The sequence below is a fragment of the Phoxinus phoxinus genome (genome assembly GCF_949152265.1).
Source record: "Phoxinus phoxinus genome assembly, chromosome: 14".
Classification (NCBI taxonomy): Eukaryota; Metazoa; Chordata; class Actinopteri; order Cypriniformes; family Leuciscidae; genus Phoxinus; species Phoxinus phoxinus.
This window is the reverse complement of record NC_136889.1, coordinates 25,037,195-25,061,651: the sequence shown is the minus strand read 5'-3', so window position 1 is coordinate 25,061,651 and position 24,457 is coordinate 25,037,195. Positions and strand designations below refer to the sequence as shown.

Here is a 24,457-nt window from a genome sequence, read left to right as displayed (position 1 = left end):
AAACCGGATTACAAATTGCAAGGAGGTCGATGAACCGTATTCCAGAAATCCCACAGCCTGCTTTCCAGATAAAAGAAACGTTCTGGATTGAACTTCAATAGGAAAAACTTCTCAATCACATTAAATGACATACTCCCCCCTAGATATCCCATGATGCTCCCTTCGTATTTGGTAAAGGTGGGTGGCGCAAGGGCGCTGAGGATTTTAAAACCTCTTTCGCACTTCTCTCTACCCTTATTTATATGAGAAATGATTTATTGGCGGTATAAAATACGAGCGTTGCGGAGTCCGACTGGCTTGGCAAGCGGGATGCGAAGACTAGGCCGTGGGAAAGAGTCAGACCACTCTTAGCTAAAAGCAGAGAACGCCAGACTGAAAACGCATTAAAATAATTTGATACATATTAAGATAATATTGGCTCAAGGGCCTCTTGCACAATGCGAGTGCTATTTGGAAGAGTAGCTCATCAGTCTGTGGAGAAATTAAATGAGGGAGATAAGAGACTAACATGTTCTCACAGTGCAGAGTGCAGCCTGGATCCAACATGGCTGATACTCCCACATGCGGTTTACTTATCTGAGGCATCTCAGCTAGGAATCTGTCCATCAGTGTGGTCAAGAATGCTTAATAGGTCTAAAGAGACTTGATGAGGCACTTAAACGTTCTTAAATAAGGGCCTCCGAGAAATTAAAGTAGGGTGAGAAGAACTGCACCCATTTAGCGAACGCTGGGATCATTCAACTCTTTAACAACATCCGACACAAATCGCACACACATTGCAGGGTCTTTTGTTGGGACATTCTCACCTGTTCACAGAGGCTGCAGCTTCCTGTAGCTGACTAAGAAGGAAAGGATAGAGGGCAGGAAAACGAGTGAAAAACTCTCGGCCGGTCATCCTGTTAAGAAAAGAGAGAGAGATTAAAGTGACAGTATATGCAGTATTACACATTCAGATGAGAAATGACAATTGAATGTATCGCAAGTGAGACTTTTAATCTAACAGTGCAGATGCACAGGAGCCCCCTTTCTCAGTCTTCATTAGTTTACTGTTTAACAGTTCTGTCTAATAATTAAAAGTCAAATGCTATGACACTTTTACACATACTGTCGGCATTCAACAAATACACATTTTAAACAAGTCTTTGAATATCTAATAAACATTTAATGGCACAAACTTTGAGCTGTTAGATCTTGTGTCCATAGCTTGCATAAATGCGAGGAGTTTAGCTCTCAATTGAGAGGACTGAGCAATCAACTTTAAATCCTTGGTCAAATTTACTGGCGTTCTCTGATTTTTCAGAGACGAAATCCAGTATTTTCCATAGGAATCCAAAAGTAGCGGATCCAGTGATGCCAACTTGGCAATTTTGTTACTAGATTTAGCAACTTTTCAGACTACACCAGCAACTTTTTATTTCAAAAAGCACTTAGCAACAAATAATAGCTAACAAATAAAATAGCTATTTTTATACAGCGACTTTTATCAACTCTTGAATAGTTGCTAACTCAAATGCTAATATGCATACATTTTATGCTAATATGCACACGTGACCTACAGCGTCAGCTACATCGCTTTACCACCATTCACCACTCTTCTTTCGTGGCTTCATGGGATAGTAAAGTGTCCATCGCAAGCACGCTTCATAATCTCAACAGAAGTAGTAGGTCATCCGTGTACTTTTGCCTACTGGTTTTTTGCATACTACTGTATATAGTTTTGGACACATCGATTGTGTATTCTACGTAATGATACGGTTTTACGTCATTGTGTAATGATGAGGTCATCACGAAATTACACCAAAACCTCATTTAGCAACAAATCAACCTGCCTCTAGCAACTTCTCCTGAAAATGAGTTGGCATGCAAAGTTTAGAACAAGAACTAAAACAAAAATGTTGACTACTGCCACCTAGTGTACTCTTCTGTCTCAACATTCAACTTCCGCATTCACCTTCCACATGCGCTGTTGTATGCACACTATCCATGTGGTCATAAAAATTGGGCTGCAACTAATTTGTCATCGGGAGGGTCCGCGGACGTCCGCAGATCCAGTGCTTAAAAGGGATACTTCACCGCTGGAAAGATGAATTTGTATTTAAATTGGATCATTTAGGTAGTAAAAATGTGAAATTATTTATGAAGTCGGTGACTTCTAGACTGAAAGACAACTCCCAGAATGCACTTGCTTCGCTGCCCTACGAGGCCACGCCTACCGGTTACAGAGGCCCGTATCAGAAGAATTGACACAAATAGGCTACTAGTTGAACTGAAAAGACGCCGTTTTATCGTAAATTTCCGTGACAAGTCTGCCCCGGCTCTTCCTCCTGACCGCCGGGCAGGTCTCGCTCCTCTGCTGCAGCGGCTGCTCCGGCCACCTCTTGTTTCTCCATCGTCCGCGGCTGTTCCTCGCTGTGTTGCGGCTCGTGCGGGTGGCCACGAGCGTCAGATTCGCGCGCCAGATTTCGGGATGTCCGGGATTCCGCTTTTGGTTTCTGCGGTCGCCATTCATTAAAGGTAGGGTAGGTCAGAATTGTCTAAAAAAACTTTTATTCAAATTTGTTTAAACTGTCTTTATATACCAATACATAATTAAAATGCAAGTACTCTGAAATAGAGAGTATAAAAAAACTGAGTGACTATTAATCTATTAAACTATTAATCTTCAATAAACACAGCTCATTAATTCCATTCACTCCCACCTAAAAACGGGTGCGTGACTGCGCGCACGTGGGCAGAGCCAGTAATAGCGGCGGTAGTCATGGCGACGGAGAGTGACAGTCGCGCAAGCCAATCACTTGTTTCGTCCCGGTAGGAATTAATGAGCTGTGTTTTTTGAAGATTAAATAGACCATAGTCACTCAATTTATATACTCTCTTTTTCAAAGTACTTACATTTTAATTATATTTTGGTATATAAAGACAGTTTAAGTTCCAATTGGTGAATCTGAATGTAGTGTTTACATGAACGCTAAACAAGTGATCGGTTGATGTGCGTGTTTAGCATTGTGAAGCAGAATGCATGACCTGCAAAGCGGGCACGTGTCAGTGTCAAATAATGTAATAATGTAGGCGTAGTGAATGGCGACTGTGTAAAGTAGGAGCCAAGTCCCGGACATTTTGGGCGATCTCGAGGTCTGGTGCGTGGGTCCGATGCACGGATGGTGGGGGAGCGGGTGGCGGTCGGAGCAGCTGCTGCAGGGGAGGTGCGAGACTGGCTTGGCGGTCGGGAGGAAGAGCCCGGGCAGTCCTGGCTGGACATGTCCGGGAAAAAGAGGACACATGGTCACCCCTACTACTAGCTTTCTCCACAGAGCAAGAGCCTGTTAGCTTGGCTTCAAAAAAAGATGGCTGACACTATTTTTACATTATGTGAGTGAGATCCCACCCACTATGGGCGGGTTGAACACATGCGGCACTAGCTCCTTCTACTGGCTGTAGTTTTTAGCCTTTGGCCAGGAAATATTCCGATGACGCAAAATGACGATTTTGAAATGGAATGGGGGAGCATGGTAATTCGAATATACTACAGGTTTTCTACTGATACAAAGCTTAATGCTGGCTGAACGTCTGATTCATATGGCACACTTAACTGGAAACACTTCAGGATTTTCAATTCAAAGTCATCATCTGATTGGTTGAATTCTACAGGATGTCCGGGAGACGTCAGTGTAATTTTCTTTAACAGTCCGCCTGGAAACAAACAGCTGTGATGCCAAACCCCCTCGTGAAAGAAGAAAGCCGTTGTGTTTACAACTGTGACAATGAGCGCTTGCCAGGATCAACTAAACGCTGGATTTTCAAAAGTATGTGAAGTTTGTGGCTCCATTGTTGCAGGATACTTGCACAACGTTCTTGAATTAATAATTTATTAGATGCACACCGGCCTGTTATTGTAGGGACATCGACTTTACATTTTCACGCTCCTAAACATGATGCGAAAACAAAACGAACGGTGCTTGGTTGTGTTAGATGTCAGTCAAATGTCCTCTTGGATGGTCCTTGCCCAATCTAGCTGCGATAGAGTCCAGACCTTCTGCCATCAGTCTGAAGGTCTGGCTATGCGAGACTAGCACAGCCATAACTACAATAAATACAAAACAATAAGCAAAATAATAACAAGAAGCTATAGCTGTGAGCCAATAGCAAAACATAACCTCCAAATACATCTGCATTAACCCATGCTTGTTCTGTCTCTCGCGGTGCACGTACACTGGTGCTGCGTTTTCAATTAATTCCTATGGAAGTTGAGCCTCACCCTCAAGCACGAGCAAGAGGCTCAACTTCCGAAAGAACTGAAACCGCTTGCTCGCTTCGCACAGTCCCAGTGTAATGCACTTGCTTAAGCACTTAAAAAATAAAAAAATTAAGCAGACCCTCGAGATGACAAAATTACGTCACCCTGAACAAAATTTAACCGTTACACAACTTTCTTATTCACTTAAGACAAAACCGACCGTTCCTGTGTATACTAGTCAAGACTATAATTTTGTACATACATTTGTGTGTACTTGTAGCCTGGTTCTACCAGACTCTTGTACATTTCATTTGTACAGAGAGTCTGGCCTCTCTCCATAGACGAGCGTTAACTTCCTTGAAGGCATGTCATCTGTTGAAGTTTTAAACTATTGGATCTTCCCAGAGTCACTCTGGATCTGCCATAACCAATCACTACATTTGGTCGTGACGTATGAGGGGCTAGCGCACGACCTCAACGGCATCGTTCTCAGCCACTCCGTCTGTTCGCTGATTGGACCGGTAAAAAATTGACTAGAGAAAACCCAAGAATACACCAGAATCCCAGACGTAGTTCTGAAGGAAAATTAAAATTGATCGGAAGCACGTAGGAGGGTGGAGCCAGGCTAGTGTACTTGACCATTTTAGCGCAATTCAGTGCTCGCGAGCTGTCTGTGAGGCGGCCTTATGTGTGTGCGCTTTGAGAGCACTAGAGCGCGCAAGAGCTGAGTGGTTTAAACTGTGCAGCATGCAGCTCGCTTATAGTGTAGATGCGACGTGGTGATGGGAAGCCATTTGCGCATTTTAAGAGGGAAACGGAGAGCATGCAGTGATTCACTCATGCGAGTCAATTACATCTCACAGAAAGTTTTCAAAGTTATTTAATAAAGAAATATGAATTGCACCTCACCTTTTAGCACTATAATTATTTTTACCCACGCCAGACAGAGACTGAGACAGTGCAGCATGTCATGGCAGGCGACCATCTTTATGCATCATCAGCATGAGATCGGCCTTTATAGAAACCTCCGATCAAACTTTTTAAAGCGATTATCCGCCGATAACGATCAGTAGCTCTGAGTCTTGTCATTGACAGACAGATGTGAGAGGTTAAGAACACGCCTCCATTTACATATGCATGTTATGGGGTGTGTAGAAGAAAATCATGACATCTTCATAGTGCATTACGGGATCAATTTCCGGACAATTCTGCCACAGGTGGGTATTTCCTTTTTGGAACACCGTTGGTGTCAGGAGTGTGCTGCCTACGTAGGCAGCAATCTAGATTTTGGAAAAGAGCCTAAGTAACATGGAGAGGAGGGAGAGACTGCAACCTTTAAAGCTCTGGTTTGCAAACCACTTCCTAAAGTCTGAGCTCTTTACAGCTCTATAAAGCTCTCATTAGCTCGGCCTCTGATGGCGCACTGCAGGGACACACGGCTCACAGTCCCTGTTTGTTTATTCCTTAGAAAGCGCAGTGGCTGGGAATCTCACTCGAGACAAATGCATATGTGTTAAGAGAGGGCAAGACAGACAGCGAAAGTGTATGCGTGTGTGACACACATAAACCTATCTTTATTTAGCTAAGCCTCAGTGTTTAGGATAGGCCTTCCAATAAATTCTTCTTTTCTTTTTTTTTTCATCTTATTCATGTAACTGAAACAGCCCCATACAGGGCTAACTTTAGCTCAAGAGCCAATTTTTCAAACACAGTTGTGACTTCGGCTATGTCAAATCCACACACACAAACACACCACATCCTGTTTCAACCACTAATGCACAGTCTGGTCTGAACTTAGGCCAGGGCGCTGTCATGGTAACAAGGTGGGTCATCTACGTCTGTCACATGGCCACATGCTAGCCAGCCACAGCCACAGACAGACAGACAGACAGACAGACAGACAGACAGACAGACAGACAGACACACAGACAAACAAGCTCTGATGTGGGCAAATCTGGTTACACTTAAGCTCAACACAACCCTGCATTTTTTTCAGTATGGATTAGTATCTTCCTGACAAAACACTTCCAAGATGTCCATACATGCAGCATGTCAAGCATAAACCATCTTTAACCGCTTTTCGTTTGTCATTACTTAAATTCACAAATGTATGTAACTGATAAGTTAGCAGATTATGTGTAATGCACTTGAGTGTGTTGCATAGGTCATAACCACAAACGGCGAACACACACAAAACACAATACAGTATTTCTTCAGCTAATTTGTTTACTGTATGTAATGTATAGTACGTTCAGAACTTCATGAAAACAGGAAACAAACTTTTTTTTTTCCTATTGTGTACTAGCTGACTGAGGTCCGGCAATGTAGGTCTAAGGAACAAGCAAACATCTCTGATCATAATCTGATGGTTTTTTTTTTTTTTTTTTGGTTTTGTGAAAGTACTGAAACAAGTTACTAAAACATGTAAATGTTTAAAGAGTCGAAACAAAATTACGTAGGCGAGATGGTGATGATATCAGAGGCTAGCAACTTTGTTGGTCTAGTTTACAAGCTTGCACACCACTGAAGTCATTACTTATCAAAATAGTTTTTTTAAATAATGGTTTGGAGACTTTCATTTTGTTTCACTTCTATGTTTAACTAAGATGTGTATCAATCAATTTTAAAACTGTGGTTTGACTCCTTTGATCAAGTCCAAATAGACCAACGGAAACATTACTCTGTGTGCTTTGTTTTGACCAAAATCATTGTTATAATGATAAGAAGTGGAACAATTTAATCTTTTTTTTTTTTTTGTTACGCAAAACATAAAAGCTAATATAAAACATATGCTTAAACAGCACATCAATCCAAGAAAAATACGCAAACACCACTTATATTAATGCGTGCTACTAAAATTCTGATTTTAAAAACTGTACAACTATTTGTGATTTATGATTTGGGTATTTAGGAGTCTGATTTCATGTATACGTGTATTTGTACATGATTAAGTTTAAAAGGTCACAGTAATTTTTTACTTCCCTGTCTATTTTCAAAATGAAATGAGTTTTTACTTACTGTGCAGTACACTGCCTACTATTTTTTAAGAAATGAACCTGAAAAGTTTATGCAACGCTGAACATCTGAAACAGCAGTGAAAACTATATAGCATGGCCTAATTATGATGTGTTGCTTAATATGTTATGTAAAAACATTATGCATGTTTCTGTACGGTTATTATTTGATCAAAATGGTGAGTCAATGCAGATGTTAAAAATGTACGTCTGATATTACATGAAAAGTCAAGTCGAAAGCATTGCACTATGAGATGCAGTGTTGCACACATTGTATTCTGATGTATAAAGTAGTTGTGTTTCAAATCACACTACTGTTCAAATGTTTGGTGTCAGTCATATTTTATTTTTTGTCCATACTTTTGAATGGTAGTGTAAGTAGCTTATACTGTAAACTTACACTTAATGCTCTCTGCCATCTAGTATTTGACATTTAAAAAAGTATTTCCTTTTAAATAGAACACTTTTTTTAAGAATTGGCCATTTTTCTTTAAAGAAGCGACATTTTATATGCACTACTAATACTACAAAGCAGTACAGAAGTATGTGAGATGGGCAGGCAGTTTTCTGGGGTAGACTGTAAACCCTAACACTCAAAATAATTAATTGGTTTGAGTAGAACAAACTTAAATTAAACTAATTAGTTCAGTCAAATTAACTCTGAGTATTTAGCACTTTCTTTTTCTTTTAAGTTCACAGAACTGATATATTTTAAGTCAACTGAACGGTTTCATTGTTTTGAGTTTTATGAAATGATTTCTTTTAATTTAGACAAACTTAAGTTTAACTGAAACGGCTGGGATGTCTATTTCCTAGCATGCTTTGCCTATTTCCCAGCATGCTTTGCCGATGGCACTCGAAAGGGAGAGTAAATGCTAAAATTAAGTGTAATATAATGGGTTTTTTTGTGCAAGATTAATGTTAAGTGAGAGATTTAGTAGTGATTAATGTGTGTTATGGTAATTTAGAAGAATTTCTGTTAATGTTGGTTTTAGGATAGTTAACATCATGGTCACAAGTGGTGCATGCAGCTTGATTTGTATGAATTAGTGTACTTATAGATTTTAATTGTTCTTAACTTGAAATGTTTAAGTACAAAATAAGAATCTGCTAGTTCTGCTTGCTTAAACTGAATTTCATAACTTAAAGTTGAGGCAATTGACTGCCTTAAATGTTCTTGAGTTCTGCCAACTTATTCAGGTTTACAGTGAAACACACAAAGATAGTTTGCATACTGTGCCAAGTATACATATTCTACACTGCAGAAATATCATTAGTATGATAGTATGCTATTGTGAACACAGCCTTTAAAGTACACACACACAGATTGTAAATCAAAAAGTACCCAAAAGTCATAACAGAGAACAGCCTGTCAAAATGTTTAATAAGTGTTTGTCAGCACACAAATCCCTAGACTCACAAAAAACACTTGCACACAGGAAGAGGCAATAAACAAAATAACATTAAGCAACAGTTGAGTGACCCGCAGGATCAAGATGTCTGCCATAAACACATAAATCTAAAGACAAACACATTGAGCTGTTATCCTGAAAGTAAACGATCCTGACTATGGGTGTTCAGAGCGCAGGAGCCAGATCGAAGAGTCAGCGTTATTTCAGTACGATTATGACAAAGCTCTACTGAGTTTCAGTGACCTCTTAAGATTCAGCGTCTCTTTAGAAAATCCGTTGGTAATCTTGGAGTGAAATGCCACGGTCAGCTGACCTGGGACCACATGGGCTCTTTGAAGTGTGAGGTATTCCAATGCATCGGCTTGTGTCATTATGGCCTGCTCGATTTTCCAATTAAGTCCAATCAGCACGCCGATTAATCATAACAAACCATGATCTCATGAGTGAGCCATTATTGTTCTTCAACGAGGTCAGTGCCACTCCTGTTTAGTCATTCCTCACTCCATCCGTGACCTCTCTGCGTTCAACCCCAGAATGCATCAGGGCATTCTTGCAACAGCTCACGCTCCACTGGTTTGGATGAGATTAGGGAGCTGACGCAGGACAGTCTCTGCAGCAGGAGGTCCCATCACGGCCCACCCGCCCCGTTCTGTGGTGGCCAGGGGTCAGAGGTCACGGTCAACCCGGCAGCAATCTAGAGGGTGTGAATGAGTGCCAGAAGTGTGTCAACGTTTGTGCGTGTTGAGGCAAGATGTTGTTAGCATTCCCTCTACCAAGGAACAGATAAACACGCGTTGAAGTGCGTTAACCTCTGTGCGTCAACTAAAATGCCTGTCCAGAGTTTGAGGTTATCAGCAATATGAAGAGTTGAAACTGTGAGCAAAAGAGTAAGTCTTTGCAAGGGTGGACAAACGTGGGATGAGGATAGAACACAAACAAATAAAGGCCAAAAGGGAGTTAGGAGGAACATCCAGAACATTTAAGGGCCTGGAAGATGTCCATGCACCGTAGGCCAACATACGGAAAAGATTAATGGGTGGAATGAAAGAGTCGAAGGTGAAAAAGCATAGAGCTTCAGTGACCCCTAGTGAACAACCCCTGACAGAGCAGGGTCACTCAGAACTGTTGCTCATCAACGAGATCTATTCACGCCAAGTGAACGCTGTGACAAGCCTTAAAATCGAAACAATGTATTCCAATGGACACCTTGCATCGAAAAGCCTTTTCTTTTCGGTTGATGTCACAAATCTCTCTTTTCAACCTTTCCTCTACAACAACCTGGCTCCTTTCTGCAATGTTACAGCCACTTTGGAAGGATAAAATGAAGTCCTGACTTTACATTGCTTCTCGTTTGAAAATAAGTCAAATTACGTGAGTGCAACGGGTTGCAAAGCACAAACTGAAGCTTTTTTGTAGGGACAGTGAAGGTATTAATTCACGAATGACAGGAACACAAAAAAATACATCTTATATTTTGTCAGACAAACTCTATTTTGAAGGTTGAATGAACTATTTAATGTGGAAAAAGTTGCCAATACAAAAAAATATTAAATTAAGTAAACTTTTAGGCCATTTAGTATGAGCAACTTAAAATATTAAACACCAATAACTTAATTGACAACTGAGTTTGGTAAAGAGGGTCAAACTAACAGGCTGCTGAGCATGTTCAGTTTGATCACTGATCAACCATAATCCCTTGAACTTGAATAATTTATGTTTTGGTCAAAGTATAGGGACTTATGAGCACATGCAAATTTTGCATTATTCAAAATTAATTATTTTTAATTATAATTAAAATGTGTGTTTTGTTTTGTCACCATTAGGATGATTAGTGTTCCCTATATTAAGTTCTACACACTTGTTTTGGTGCAGAGCGGGAACTATGACCATCGGAGTTTGTGCAACTAACTGATACAAGTTCAGCAAACTTTAATTGTTCAGTGGAAAGGTCTGCCAAAAATAAGAATGTTTCACGGTACATAAAACAACATAAAAGTCCCACCTGTTCTTTTTGGAGTGCTCATCTTTTCCCTTCTTCACCCCGAATATCCGTGTAATCAGAGTGCTGAACAGGAGAGTCGAGGAGTTCCTCACCTAAAAAGAGGACAGGATGAAGAAACTGATGTCAGAGCAAACCTTCCTTCCATGTAGATATATCCTTTGACCTTTGGCAAATTGGTGCTTGAAATCTTAAAAATGTGGTGTGCATTGATATCTACAGGCAGTTTTTCTAAGGTATATGCAATTATTTATTAGTCTGTCACAATTATATAATCTAATGTCTCTGATCATCTTTATAGGAAGAATATTGGTTAAAGGGATAGTTCACCAAAAAATTAAAATTCTGTCATCATTTACTCACCTACAAGTGGTTTCAAACCTGTATGAATTTCTTTCTTCTGTTGAACACAAAAGAAGATATTTTGAAGAATGTTGGTGACCAGACAGGACCCCATTGACTTCCATGGTATCTTTTTTTCCTACTATAGAAGTCAATGGGGTCCATCAACTCTCTGGTCACCAACATTCTTCAAAATATCTTCTTTTGTGTTATCCTTATGTTCCTTATGTTATCCAAATCTGTTAACTTCTGGCACAAATTAAATTATTCTGAAAAATGGCTCAGTGATTTTTGTGTTCATACAATGGAAGTCAATGAGCTTCAATGTTGTTTGGCTTCCAAAGTTCTTCAATGATCTTCTGTATTCCGCAGAAGAGAGAAATGCTCACAGTTTTGGAACAACATGAGGGTGAGCAAATGATGACAATTTTCATTTTTATGTGACTTATCCATTTAAATGGACCTCAGGGGGGGATTAATACATGACATGTATTTGACATGAGAAAGTAGTGAGTCAGAACACATGATGATGGCCCTCGAGACAATTACAGTGCAAAAATTGGTCTTGCAGCTCAAGGGTGTACAAGAAAAACAAAGCAAACGGCACGCAGTCATAGGAGTTATAACTTAACATAAGCAGCCAGATTTGCAGGGTCTGATGACATCTTGATTTCTAAGAACACTAAAAGGCCTTCAAATCACAATCTTATGTGGCCAAAGTAATGCTGTACACACCAAACTTCAAACCTCAGTGTTACCAGCTCATAACTTTGATTACATTTTTATGTCAGCTTAAGAAACATTGCTCACAGACTACAAGAAAACTGTTCTCTGTGTCTGACTGCTGCATTGTGGGAAGGATTAGGCTTACTGTACTCTCCACAGTAAAGCCTGCTGGCTTGAGCTCTGCCATTAAGAGAGAACACGGCAACAGAAGCAGATCTTTTGACATCCTGAGAGTATGGAAGAAATGGGAGGAGAAAAAAGGACTCGAAAGGAATGAACTGATAAGAAAATGAAGTGAGGAGAGATGTATGAAAGAGACGTAAAGGCAGATAGACAGGTATGAGGGAGGAGAGCACAGGAATGTGACCTAGAGTTGTCGCCACCATGACCTGTAGGAGCCGTGTCGCCCATGTGGAGGTGATCAAAGCAAGCAATCCAGGGCAACCGGCCAGGACCACCGCACAGCTGTGTGTGTGTGTGACCGCACGTACTGCCCCTGTCCCTTGTGTTCTCCTTCACTTTAATTATTAACCTGTCAGTGTCTCAGCAACTGCTATGGTCTGACAGGGTGGAGTACGTGAGAAACAGTGAAGAAATGAGTGTGAGAAAGGCAAAAGAGACAAGTGACTCTATATACCTAGTGTATAACTATACACAATATTCTCTTTATAAAGAAATTATATACCTTAAATATACATTTTTCTCATAAAAAAAGTGAAATATGTTTTAGTGTGTGCAATGCATGGATGTATATCTGGATGGTTAAAGTTAAACAAATGTCATTATATTAGATACAAAATATCAAACCACGATCCAACTGGTTCAGAGGGAGTATGCTACATTTTGGCTAGTTATCATTATCATCGTAGAAACAAATAAGGTTAACTTATAAATATACATGCTTGGTACTGAATTATTACCATATCCAAAAACCATGTTATTTACATGACACTTAAAAAAGTAGCATATTATTAAAGGGGTGGTTGATTATGATTTTACTTTTTTAACTTTAATTAGTGTGTAATGTTGCTGTTTGAGCATAAACAACATCTGCAAAGTTACGGCGCTCAAAGTTCAATGATATTTTCTTGTACAGAAATCGATTTTTAAGGACTACAACAAACGGCTGGTAGGAACAATAAACAAGTATGACCATTTTTTATGTAAAAAGCATATTAACAATACAAGTGCACCCCAGGAAACATTAGAAAATAATAAAATAATGCAGTTCATAACACCTTTAACCAAAGAGGCATGGAACTTCTTTTTTGTTGGTGAAGAAACTGACATAGACAGGAAATCAGAAAAGGGATTATTATTATTAGTAGTAGTATACACTCACGGCCCACACAGGAGAAGTGAAACCTAGGATAGCAGCTTGCATGCCCTCTGACACAAACGGCACAATGTTCTCCCCCAGACGCGTATCTCGATACAACGCCCTCAGGATGTTCAGAGCATGGACCTGTATGTGCATAAAAACAATCCATTAAAAAAAGACCCATTAAACGTCTGATCCTATTCATAGTTTCCTCAGAGATGAAGATATTTGTTTTGTGTGTGTCCACCTGTGGCACAGTGCTGCTTTCAGTAGCTCCATCATTAGGTGGCATTGCCAATGCCGTCAGAGATCTCATGGTCATCTTCAGGAGTCCACAGCTGGATGATTTAGGCTCAGAAGACAGCAGGGCCTACACAGAGATTTATTACACTTCGCTTACAATGGAAGAATAACAGGCAAGTTCCCACACCTTTGACATGGTTTGGGATGACATAAGAGCCAAAATGACAGAATTTTCATTTTTGGATGAACCGTCCTTTAAGCTGTATTTAAGACAGCACATTCCTATGAGACTGGGACAGTGAATGACAGCATGACAGTGGAAAAATGACTCACGGTATGTAACCGAATAGTCTATGGAGTTCTTTTGTCCCTGTGCCAAAGGGTGTGAACTCATCGCGCAAGACCACCTTTTCCGGGACATACCGCAGGAATGTGTGCTCATGCCAAGGTGTTGAGTTTATCCATCCTCGCTGTGTCTTATTCTTCCCTAAAACCCTCTCATTGTCTTGTGTTTCAGATCCAAAACCCATTTTTCCTTGACTTCAGTATTCAGCTATTTTGACCTTTCAGAGGACTGTCCACTGGGGAAGATCTCCATCATAAAAACTATAAGGAATCAATTACCGATTCACAGATGTTCAGATAAAACTAATGAAACTGTGAAATCTTCAGAGATTGTCAGATTATTGCATATTTGTAAAAGAACAAATGTTTTGAGGGTGCTATACATCAGAACTTTACACACATTAGTGGTAAATGTTAGGCTACACTCAGACTGCAGGAAGTAATGGCCCAAATCAAATATTTTTCTCATACAAGACTCTGAGATCTGTTTTGTTCATAACAGTGTGAACCATATGGAATCTGATCTTTTTCGAATCCAATTTGGGCCACTTCCATATGTGGTCCTTAATCAGATACAGGTCTGATGTTTTGCAATGCAACCTCAGTATAACCAGTCAAATCAGAATGCATGCTACTTTTATGGGGACACTGTGGCTGGACATGGTCAGCAACAACACTCAGGTAGGCTGTGGCATTTAAACAATGCTCAATTGGTTCTTACCAAAGTGTGCCATTTTCTTACATCACCAGCACAGCATGAACCGTTGATACAAGGCAGGATGGATCCATGCTTTCATGTTGTTTAAGCCAAATTCTGATCGTAACATCTGAATGTTGCAGCAGGAATCGAGACTCATGAGACCAGGCAACATTTTTCCAATCATCTATGGTCCGATTTTGTCGAGGCCTTGGTGTAGCCTCAATTTCCTGTTCTCAGCTGACAGGAGTGTCCATTTGCCTGAAGGTTTGACGTGTTGTGAGTTCAGAGAGACTCTTCTGCAGACCTTGGTTGTAACAAGTGGTTGTTTGAGTTACTTTTGCTCTAACAGGTCTGGAAATTCTCCTCTGACCTCTGGCATCAACAAGGCATTTTTGCCCACAGAACTGACGCTCACTGTATAGTTCCTCTTTTTCTAATCATTCTCTGAGCCATAGAGATGGTTGTGAGTGAAAATCCCAGTAGATCAGCAGTTTCTGAACTTAAATGGCACGTCACTTAAATCACCTTACTTTCTTATTCTGATGCTCAGTCTGAACTTCAGCAGATTGTCTTGACCATGTCTACATGGCTAAATGCAACAAGTTGATGCCATGCAATTGGCTGATTGTGTTAATGAGCAGTTGAATAGGTAAACCTAATAAAGTGGATGGTGAAACTAAACATACAATCTAGAAAGCAATTCAGGGGACCTGTAATCAAATCTCAAAAACATTTTTAGTTAATTTAAATATTTTGTTTTAATTAAGTTGTATGAAATTGTCTTGATAACTTAAATTGGGTAGTGGATATGTAGAGGATACAAGTTATTTATATACAAATAATTGTTAAGTGTACACATGGATAAATTGTATTTATGTATTTATTGGGAATGTAAGGTGTTCATTTTGGGGGACGAAATTGGTCATTGCTGTAGATAGAGTACTAACCTGGATATAGAAGGGTATTCCTGCACTGCGGCGGGTCGCACACAGTTTAGAGGAGGGGTCACTGGATTTTACTTCCTCAAGAACCTCCTTCAGCCAGTGTGCTGGCAGCTGCTGGAGTGTAGCACTCCCACTCCTGAGAAAGAAAACACACGAGAGAGAGATTAAAGACAAACCCACATAATAGCTTGTTGTGGAATTATGAACAAGACATTGGCTCCCATGACTGTGGTCCTCCAAGTTTATGTGGTTCCCAGTTTCTCTAAGACTTTTTTGTTTACTTATTCTCAGATGTGATATTATCCACGGTTTTCAAAGCAATCTGAAAATCAAATCACATCCAAGTAGAGACTATAAAATAATTGAATTTGAACAGTCATTTGAGGAAACCGTCAAGCTAGAGCCAAGTTACATTAGAGCAGAAAAGTTGTGAAGATAAACACTGATTCTTCGTGGACCCTGAAAGTGTCATATGGTCCTACACTGGATCTTGACAACAACAGATACAACAGTATGAGAATTACACATCACTTTTAGGTCCTATTAGCTATGGGATATACACTACCGTACAAAAGTTTGGAAGCAAAAATACTGTTTATTCATGGATGTATTCAATCGACCAAAAGTGACAGTATATATGTATAAAATCCTACAAAATATTTATATTTCAAATCAATTCTGTTCTTATGAACGTCCTATTCAAAGAATCCTGAAAGATTGCATCACAGTTTACAAAAAAAACAAAGCAGCACAACATAATATTGATAAAAATAAGAAATGTTTCCTAAGCACCAAATCAGCATATAAAAATGATTTTTGAAAGATCATGTGACATTAAAAAAAAAAACATTTAAACAAATCTTACTTTTGAAAACGAGTCGTGACTAAAGCAAATGTTACAGTACAATTATTTTTCAGCCAATTTCTTATTCACAAGGCTGTGATTAAGAAAATAAATCTCAAAAAGCTGCATGATTTGAGGAATCATTCATGTCTGTAGCACAAACAGAATGGGACGAGATACACAACAAAGTTTAATACTTCAGGTTAAGAGTTTATTCAAATCCCTATTCCAAAGTATGAGCAATAATAATAGAGATGCTTGCCTAAGCAAGCACTGTAATTACACTGCAAACCTCGGATGAATACACACACACAAACACATAGCAGGAGCTGCCCAAGCGTGTGCAGAACGCCCACTTTGAGAGCGGAGAAAAATGCCAGGCTCTCGTTATGAAAAGTACCGTTATACCAGAAGCGCTGGACCGAGCAGGCCAGATCAAACAATCCAAACCACACAGCAAGCGCCCACGCACACACACACACCTCACTCAGTAATACACTACCCCAAACACAAGGCGATACCTTCAAAAGGCAGCCGATGAACGCCCCACAATCAACACCTCGTAACGGGCATAGCGGTTGCCGGTGGAGGCGTGTAATCACACAGCAATGCTTTTTCTTCAGAAGCACCTCTCTGAGACTCAATACAGACACAATTGTTAATACAGGCCGATCCACCACAAACACACACACTACTGCTTCCTCAGGGATTTTAAGAAAAGTTGGCATCTCAGGACTAATATGTTTGCATGCACATTTTTGGGTGTTTTGCACCTAATTGATAGGGATGCCAGAAAAAAAATACAGGAAATGATAGGGAAAAGAGACAAACCAGACTCAAACCCAAATCACCCACTTGTGCACAACGTCTCAATGGCATAAACATATTTACTAAACGGGCTGGCTTAATTATGGCATGTAACACCCACTTTCCAATTAATCAATTCCTTATGAATAAGTTTCATCCATTTTGACTCATTGCATAACCTGTTTCACTGAAATAAGTCACAATAAGAAATACAATGAATTGTGAACAACATGGATTCAACTTCTATTCTAGTTTGTGCTTCTTACATTCTTAGATATTCAGCCCAAAAACTCTCCAGTTTAATCCAGTTCAGTTTTTGACTTTCTCCTCTGCCCACTTTTAAAAGCCCACAATACACCTACTTTCCACCATTTCTCATAACCTGGAGATATTGAGAACACTTGTGACATAGCAATTAACAGCAAAGACTAACTTGTGAACGGCAAAAAACTAGTTGTTGAGACTTATATACTTTAGCACACAACAACCGAACTTGCTTTCAGATTTAAGTTGTACATCTTGATAATGTAAGGGAGTCACTTATGTTATTACTCTCTTTTATAACCAAACTGAGTACCGTATATTTATCATTTATATTTATTTTTGTATCAAGTCAAAATGTATTTCTATAGCACATTCAAAAGCAACGGAGTTGCGCCAAAGTGCTGTACAACAAAACGTTGAGCATATAAAAAGAAATAATTAAAGGAAAACATGCAGTGTACAAAATATAAACACATTAAATAAAATACAATTAGAAAAATCTTAAAACTCTTAAACTACTCCTAATCAAAAGCCAGAGAGAACAAATAAGATTTAAGAGCCGATTTAAAACTGGCTAGTGAAGGAGCAAATATTACACCATTTAAATATTATTCAAATACATAGGCTACTGAGTTACTACAACAATCTGTCAAATAATAGTCTTGTTTGTTCACAGTTGGAACGGTCTTGTTTCCATTTGTTTCATTTCAAGATCTGAGGCGAATTATCCATTGTTGCTTTTACAGCTACAAAGCTGGGATCACTAAATGATATTCAAAGTCACATTACACGATTTTAACATTAAATAAAGCACATAAACAGTACCTGAAATTATTATAAATTATGTTGTTCCAACGCAACGTCGCAGAAAAATAGAAACCGTTTCTAAAATAGAATCGTCGCGTGTCGTCGTCGTGGCTGGTTAGGACAAAAACTGATTAACATGGAAAAGATACATTTTATCGCGTGTCGCCTGTAGTTAGGACACGGCGTTAGTTTTACAGCGAAAATGTGGGACAGTTAAAAGAAGCTGATTACTAGACCTAAGTGTTCTTTGGGGAGAGTGAGGAATCAGAAGGTCACTCACTAATGTATATTGGTGCGACACCAGATAAAGCCTAGTACACAAAAACTTCAATTTTAAAATCAATTCTAAACTTTATAGGGAGCCAATGTAAAGTCGCTAAAATAGGAGAAATGTGATCCCTCCTCTGATAAGAAGTCTTGCTGCAGCATTTTGGACAATTCGCAGGTGAGAGATCGCAGTTGAGGCAGGCCACAGTACAGGGAATTACAGTAGTAGAGGTGTGATGTTATGAGAGCGTCGATTACAGTCTCCAAATCTTTCGGGGGTAGAAATGGTTTTAATTTCGCAAATGATCTCAGATGAAAGAAACTGCCCTTTTCCACTGTACTTATTTGTTTCTCAAAATTCAATCAAATGAACGAATCAAATGTAACCCCAAGATTCCTTACAAGAGGTTGAACACTGGCAGAAAGAGAACCAAAATTAAAAACAGATTGAGACCTGGAGGGGCCTAAAATCAGAATTTAATTTAATTGCAAAAAGTTATTATTATTAGCCATCCAACATTTGACCTCCTCAAAACGTCCCAAAGTGAAGTGTCCAAAGAATCACTATCGACAGTTTTAGCTGGTAGATAAAATTGTGTATCGTCAGCATAGAAGTGGTAGGAGATCTTATATTTCTTAAAAATGGCACCCAAGGGGAGCATATAAAGTGAAAAGAGAAGAGGGCCTACAATGGACCCTTGGGGCACACGCAAAATAGGGGAACCGACGAAGAAGAACAGGGTAATGTAATGTTAAATATCACTGGCGTCTTACAAATAACAGGCATATTCTACGAAAACACTGTATTATGTATAACTATTCAATCCCTGTTTTTATAGAGAATAGTTTTAATTCTATATTAGGAGGAAGCGTTTCTGACCTGTATGCTTGTGTTTAAAGAATATTTTTTTATTTATTTTGTAAATTTATCATTCAGTTTGCTTACTCAATTGTAAGCTTTAAAACAAATAAAACCACTTGTTTTTTTTGCCGAAAAAGTATATGAATAATTTGTTTCCACACAGTGCTATCAGGAATCGATAAGAGAATCGTAAAAGAATCGGATTGATAAGCAGAATTGTCAGTGGCATTGATATTGATCAAATCTTATTTCCCATCACTACAGAATACTATGATCAATCGTATCGAATGCAGTGCTTAAATTTAATATTAATAACTTTATCACTTCTAATAGACCTGACAACAGCTATGAGTTTTATTTTAGTATCATTTACTTTTACTGTTATTACTTACTATTTGTTACAGCCCTATCTTCCACTTTTCATCAGAATGTGATTGGCAAGAGACGTTAATTTATGGGTGGAGAGTATACAAGTTTGTAGTAATCTGCTCACCAGTACTTCTTCCTCTGGTGGAACGTACTGTAGTTCTCCAGAGAAGTATTTTTCTTTAAGTTTGTTTATTATTTATCAACATTCATCAACCCATTTGATTATTTCTCTTTATTGTAAGGTGTTACATTTAATTAGATCTTTTAATAATCATTAATTTAGAAATATATCATTTTCTGCATTAATAAATAATCTTGCAATTCAACCAATTCGTTTGTATACGTGATCCTATTATGTGATGGTCGAGAACGAGCTGACATTAATGTGTGTATTTATGCATACAATGAATGAATACAATGTCAATGTATTTGGTCTTGGCGGAATAAATCTGCTACACTGATGCTACTTCAGAGTACCGAGACTTGATACTGCGAATACCTTCACAGGCATTCTGTGAACATGTAAAACATGCTGCTGCACATGTAGCAGACATGATTTAATCCCATAGAAGATCTACAGGTGGAGCTGGGGAAGGGGGAGGGTTCTGAAAACGCACTGCAGACTGAAACAGCAAACAATGGCAAGTATTTGAATGTTTGAACAGCAAGCTCATTGGCAGCTGCTGTAATAACAATCAATCAGCTGTGTTATGCTACCAATAACACCTATTAGTCTGCACCATTCAGAGTTTCATGCCAGAACTATGCATTACTGCAACAAACTAAACCAAAAATTTAAATATTTAACTTATTTCAGTTAGTTGCCTAGGCAATATTTCTATGTAACATTTCTAATTTATATGAGCTATTTCAATGTATTCGTAATAATTTTTGTTTTAATTAACAATAAAAATACTATGACTGTTTTTATTTAATGGAAACAAAAAAAGAGAACGGCAGAGGTTAATTAACTGTACAAGAGGCTCCCTCAGCAACTCCACAACAGCAGAACCGATCTGATGTCCTATTCATGTCACTGTTGTGAAAGCGAGCGAGTCAATTTCCTTAACTTCTGCACAGAGGCCACATTCCAAAGCTCATTAAATCTCACATTTCCAGATGTTAACAGTTTTCAAACTTCCTGATTATTTGAAGCTCGTTTTCCACCCAGCAGCTGAGAGGTAGCAGAGATGGAGGGGGCTGGACTCATTCAGGTATGAAACGTGGTTGCCAAGCACAACATTAGGGGCTCGGGTGTAGCAGTCCTCACGACTCCCTCATCTAAAGATCAGAGGTGGAAAGTCCAGGTTCAGAAAGTAAAAGTCCTCCTCAGTATTTTGTTCCAATCACCTGGATTTGCTAATTAGCACAGTTTTTCAGCCAGGAGATAGAACTAATTAGTAAAATCAGCTGACTGAGTTCATGGGTGGAATAAACATATGGCAGGACTTTTACTTTCTGACCCCTGGACTTTCCACCTCTGCTAAAGATGCACACTTGTTCTGTCTAAAGCCTTTGGGTTGAAAACATCTTGAATGTGTGTAATGACAAGGGAGCTATTTTACTGGACAGCAAGTTGACAAGTCAGTATGTGTGTTTTCCTCATTATTATATAATTGTTGGGGTCAGTCAAGCAATCTGATTGAGTTTGATCTCTCACCTGCAGAGCATCTCAGTGAGCCGAACAAATCCCACATAGGCCAGTTCAAATGCCCCCCTGTGACGAGACTGCAGCAGCTGCTCCCGAAAGTACTTCCCCACACCTTCCACCTGAGAGAAACACAGACAGACAGATTGACAAAATGGATATGTGAAGACACTCAAATTAAAAAGTTTACACTCAAAGCCAAAAGTGATGACTGACCTAGGAAAACCCCCTCTTTTCCCCTTATTCAAACTTAAAACTTTTTTTTCCTATTTTATATGCATGATGTGAAGTTGTGCTTGGAGTATAAAACTAATGTGTGCGTTTCAGGTTCAAATTGTATCATTTCATTTGACATAATGCAATGACACATACCAAGCTTGCCGTGATTATTCCTAGTCTTTACTTCAATAAATCACTATGTGGTCAGTATTAGCTATAGTATTAGATGTTATTTTGGAAGGAGCTGTTCCTGCAACCATATTGTTGAAATGGCTAAATCTGGTCAATCATTTTTGGATATTGCTCATATGCGGGATGTGAATAGTCACAATGTCCACAAAGCACAGTGACACCACTACCATGCAGAATGTAAAGTGCTGTGGCTGGTCATGAAAGACCAGGGAGTTTTGACAGGAGGATGAAAATCAACTGAATGTGGGACCACTACAAAACAGCTTCTATAGACCTGGATAAGATTGTGAGGAACCTCCCATTTTATTTTTTGAACTCTATCCAACAGCTACAAGAGGCTGGATGTTGTGTACCAGTAAAGAAACCATTTATTAGTTTTATCTACTGCAAAAAACACCTTGCATTTGCCAAAGAACATATGGACTGAAATGTGGAAGATTGGAGCAATGTTCTGCAGTCCAATAAGTCAAAACAACCTAGCATTGGATGGTGTCAGGTGTGTTCATAGGAGAAACTGGAGTGATTTAATGCCAAATGCAATTGTGGTGCCATTAAGCACGGCAGGGGAAACATACTGGTATTGGGGACGCATGTCTGCAGCAGGTGTTGGGAATGATCAACAAAGTTGCTGGCACTTTAAAAATGGACCAATATTGGAAATTCTGATGAACACATAGTCAAGTATGGAATTCAAATGTGTATTTTCCACAACGATAACGATCCCAAACACACCGGGAATGCAACAAAGTTGCATGCAATAAATACTCAGTTGTTCTTTTTTACCACAATCCAAATTTAGAAATTTAATCTGAATTTAAATAGCCCCCTCATTTTATTTCCGAATGGCAAACATTTGTGCTAACAAATAAGCTTGGTAAAATAGATACTGTACTGTACATGTCAGCCTCTGCTCCCAAATCAACAAAATAGCTCAACAAAACAGTGGTAAAGGAGCAACTGTTTATTCTAAACACTTTAGCTTTTAGTAGGACTTTATTTAGCCAAACACTTCCTATTTCCAACTTCACCCGACCCCAAAACCACCACCACCAAACTTTGCTTACGCTCCACGTGCACAGAGAAATTTCCCAACATGACCAGCTAATTACTGTCAGGGTCAGTGACCTAAATAGCAGCTTTTCCTGCATGTCTAGCACTAAGATGGGTTAACGCAAATGTAATGCTGTTGTTTGCTGTTTGTTTTGATTCCAATAACTAAAATTCTGGTTAAATAGCTATTGAGAAAGAAAAGAAATACAATGAAATACCACAGACAGTGCAATCAGCAAGCATGTCTGTTCTGGTCACACACACAAAAAATTGTTTGTTGCAGCGGGATTTAGAGCAAAGCACAGTGTTCACACGAGTAGCTCAGATTTGCGTTTCAGAGCAGACCCGTTCACAGTAAATGCTGCAAGCTCCATCACTGCATGTGCTGTAAGTTTAATCTTCATTTTTTACTTCTCTTGTATATCCCATTTAAGTTTATTGCAGTGATGTTACATTGTTTGCACTTAAAAAAAAAACAGCCAGTTTGAGATACATATTGGAGTATTGTGTGTAGGCGATCTTTGAATAATTTACTAAACAAATCAATAGGCTAATCTTTAAAATCACAATTGTATTGTTTTAGTATTTTTGTTACTCTTTTGTTGTGCTTTGTCATTTTTATTCGTTTTTGAAATATATTTCTATTTAGCTTTAATTAATTTTTATTCCAGTTTTAACTTCAGTAATTATTTTAATTTCAGTTAGTTGCCAAAGCAACATTTCAAATATTCTACGTTTTTTTTAGTTGAAGTATGTAGTTTCTGCGACTCTAGTGACACAACATTTCCTAAATCGTTGCTACACGACTAGAGAAAAAAAAGAAAAGAAAAGGCTGTTGTCTTCCCTTTTGGCAAATAGGTAGGAAAACTGCAACACCCATAATGCACCGGGCATGTTGCCGTCGAAGGTCACTTCCACCAGTCTGCTATGAATATGCATGACCAGTCAAATACCGCCTTGCTTTAGTAGGAAATAATACGTAGCAAACTTTTAGTTATAATGGTGTCAACTTTTAGTAACAATGGTGTAAAACATTGTCACGTACAGGTAAGAAAGCTGTTGAAATAGTGCTCCATTTTCACCTTAATGCTGTTTAAAGAGCAGACAAAGTAAGATACAATTTTCATTGATAAACCTACTCTTACAATAACTGTTCTCTTAATAACCCTCTGTTGATCTGACAGTCCGTGTGCAAGTAAACAATGTTCATTTACATATACTACAGACATTGCAGCTTTTCAACCTGCTTTTTAATGTTGCAAAGTTACACTTTAACACTAACAATGTTTCAAGCCAAGCAGGATTTTGTTGGTCAACATGGTGAACCCACTGTGATATCTGCATGGGGAAATCTTTCACCTGCAGGAGAAATTCCAGATAGCATGAATACCTATTGAATTGCCCGGATTTTGCTGATGAAAATTTGCCCAAACAACAGTAAAAATGTGCAGTTAAATATCAGCTCTAGAAACATTTCAAGCTAATGCAGCTAACTAGTAAACAGAGTACAGTACTTAAATTTATGATGGCCACTGGACTATACAAATTTGTCACAACTCTCTCAGCTAATGCAGAGTTCACACTGCACAATTTTTAGGTCCGATTTTCACTGGCCGACATGTTTTTTATGAAATCGCTGACAAATGCCCAAATTCGGAGGCAATTCGATGCTCTATCCAAACTAACCATGCAAGAAGATCTTGAGACAAAATGTGTAGGCCCTTAATTTCACAGCAATGATCTACTCAATAGAAACTGTCAGATTTGACTGTAAAGAGCACTTGATGGTCAAATGACCGGATTACGACTACTTTGGGTACCACAATGATAGCAAAAAGCATCCCCTAC

At 38.9% G+C, this 24,457-nt stretch overlaps 1 protein-coding gene across 3 annotated transcripts in view; it reads right to left on the bottom strand.

The window, feature by feature from the left end:
- Window positions 1-24,457, bottom strand: part of thada (THADA armadillo repeat containing) — a 112,355-nt gene that overhangs the window by 65,741 nt on the left and 22,157 nt on the right. For all 3 annotated transcript variants that reach the window (XM_079635711.1, XM_079635709.1, XM_079635710.1), the window contains exons 22-27: window positions 21,161-21,270; window positions 15,284-15,416; window positions 13,296-13,418; window positions 13,070-13,192; window positions 10,663-10,754; window positions 807-896 (exon numbers count right to left, since the gene is read on the bottom strand). In XM_079635711.1, the coding sequence (XP_079491837.1) occupies window positions 807-896; window positions 10,663-10,754; window positions 13,070-13,192; window positions 13,296-13,418; window positions 15,284-15,416; window positions 21,161-21,270 (671 nt within the window). The remainder of the gene's footprint in view (window positions 1-806; window positions 897-10,662; window positions 10,755-13,069; window positions 13,193-13,295; window positions 13,419-15,283; window positions 15,417-21,160; window positions 21,271-24,457) is intronic.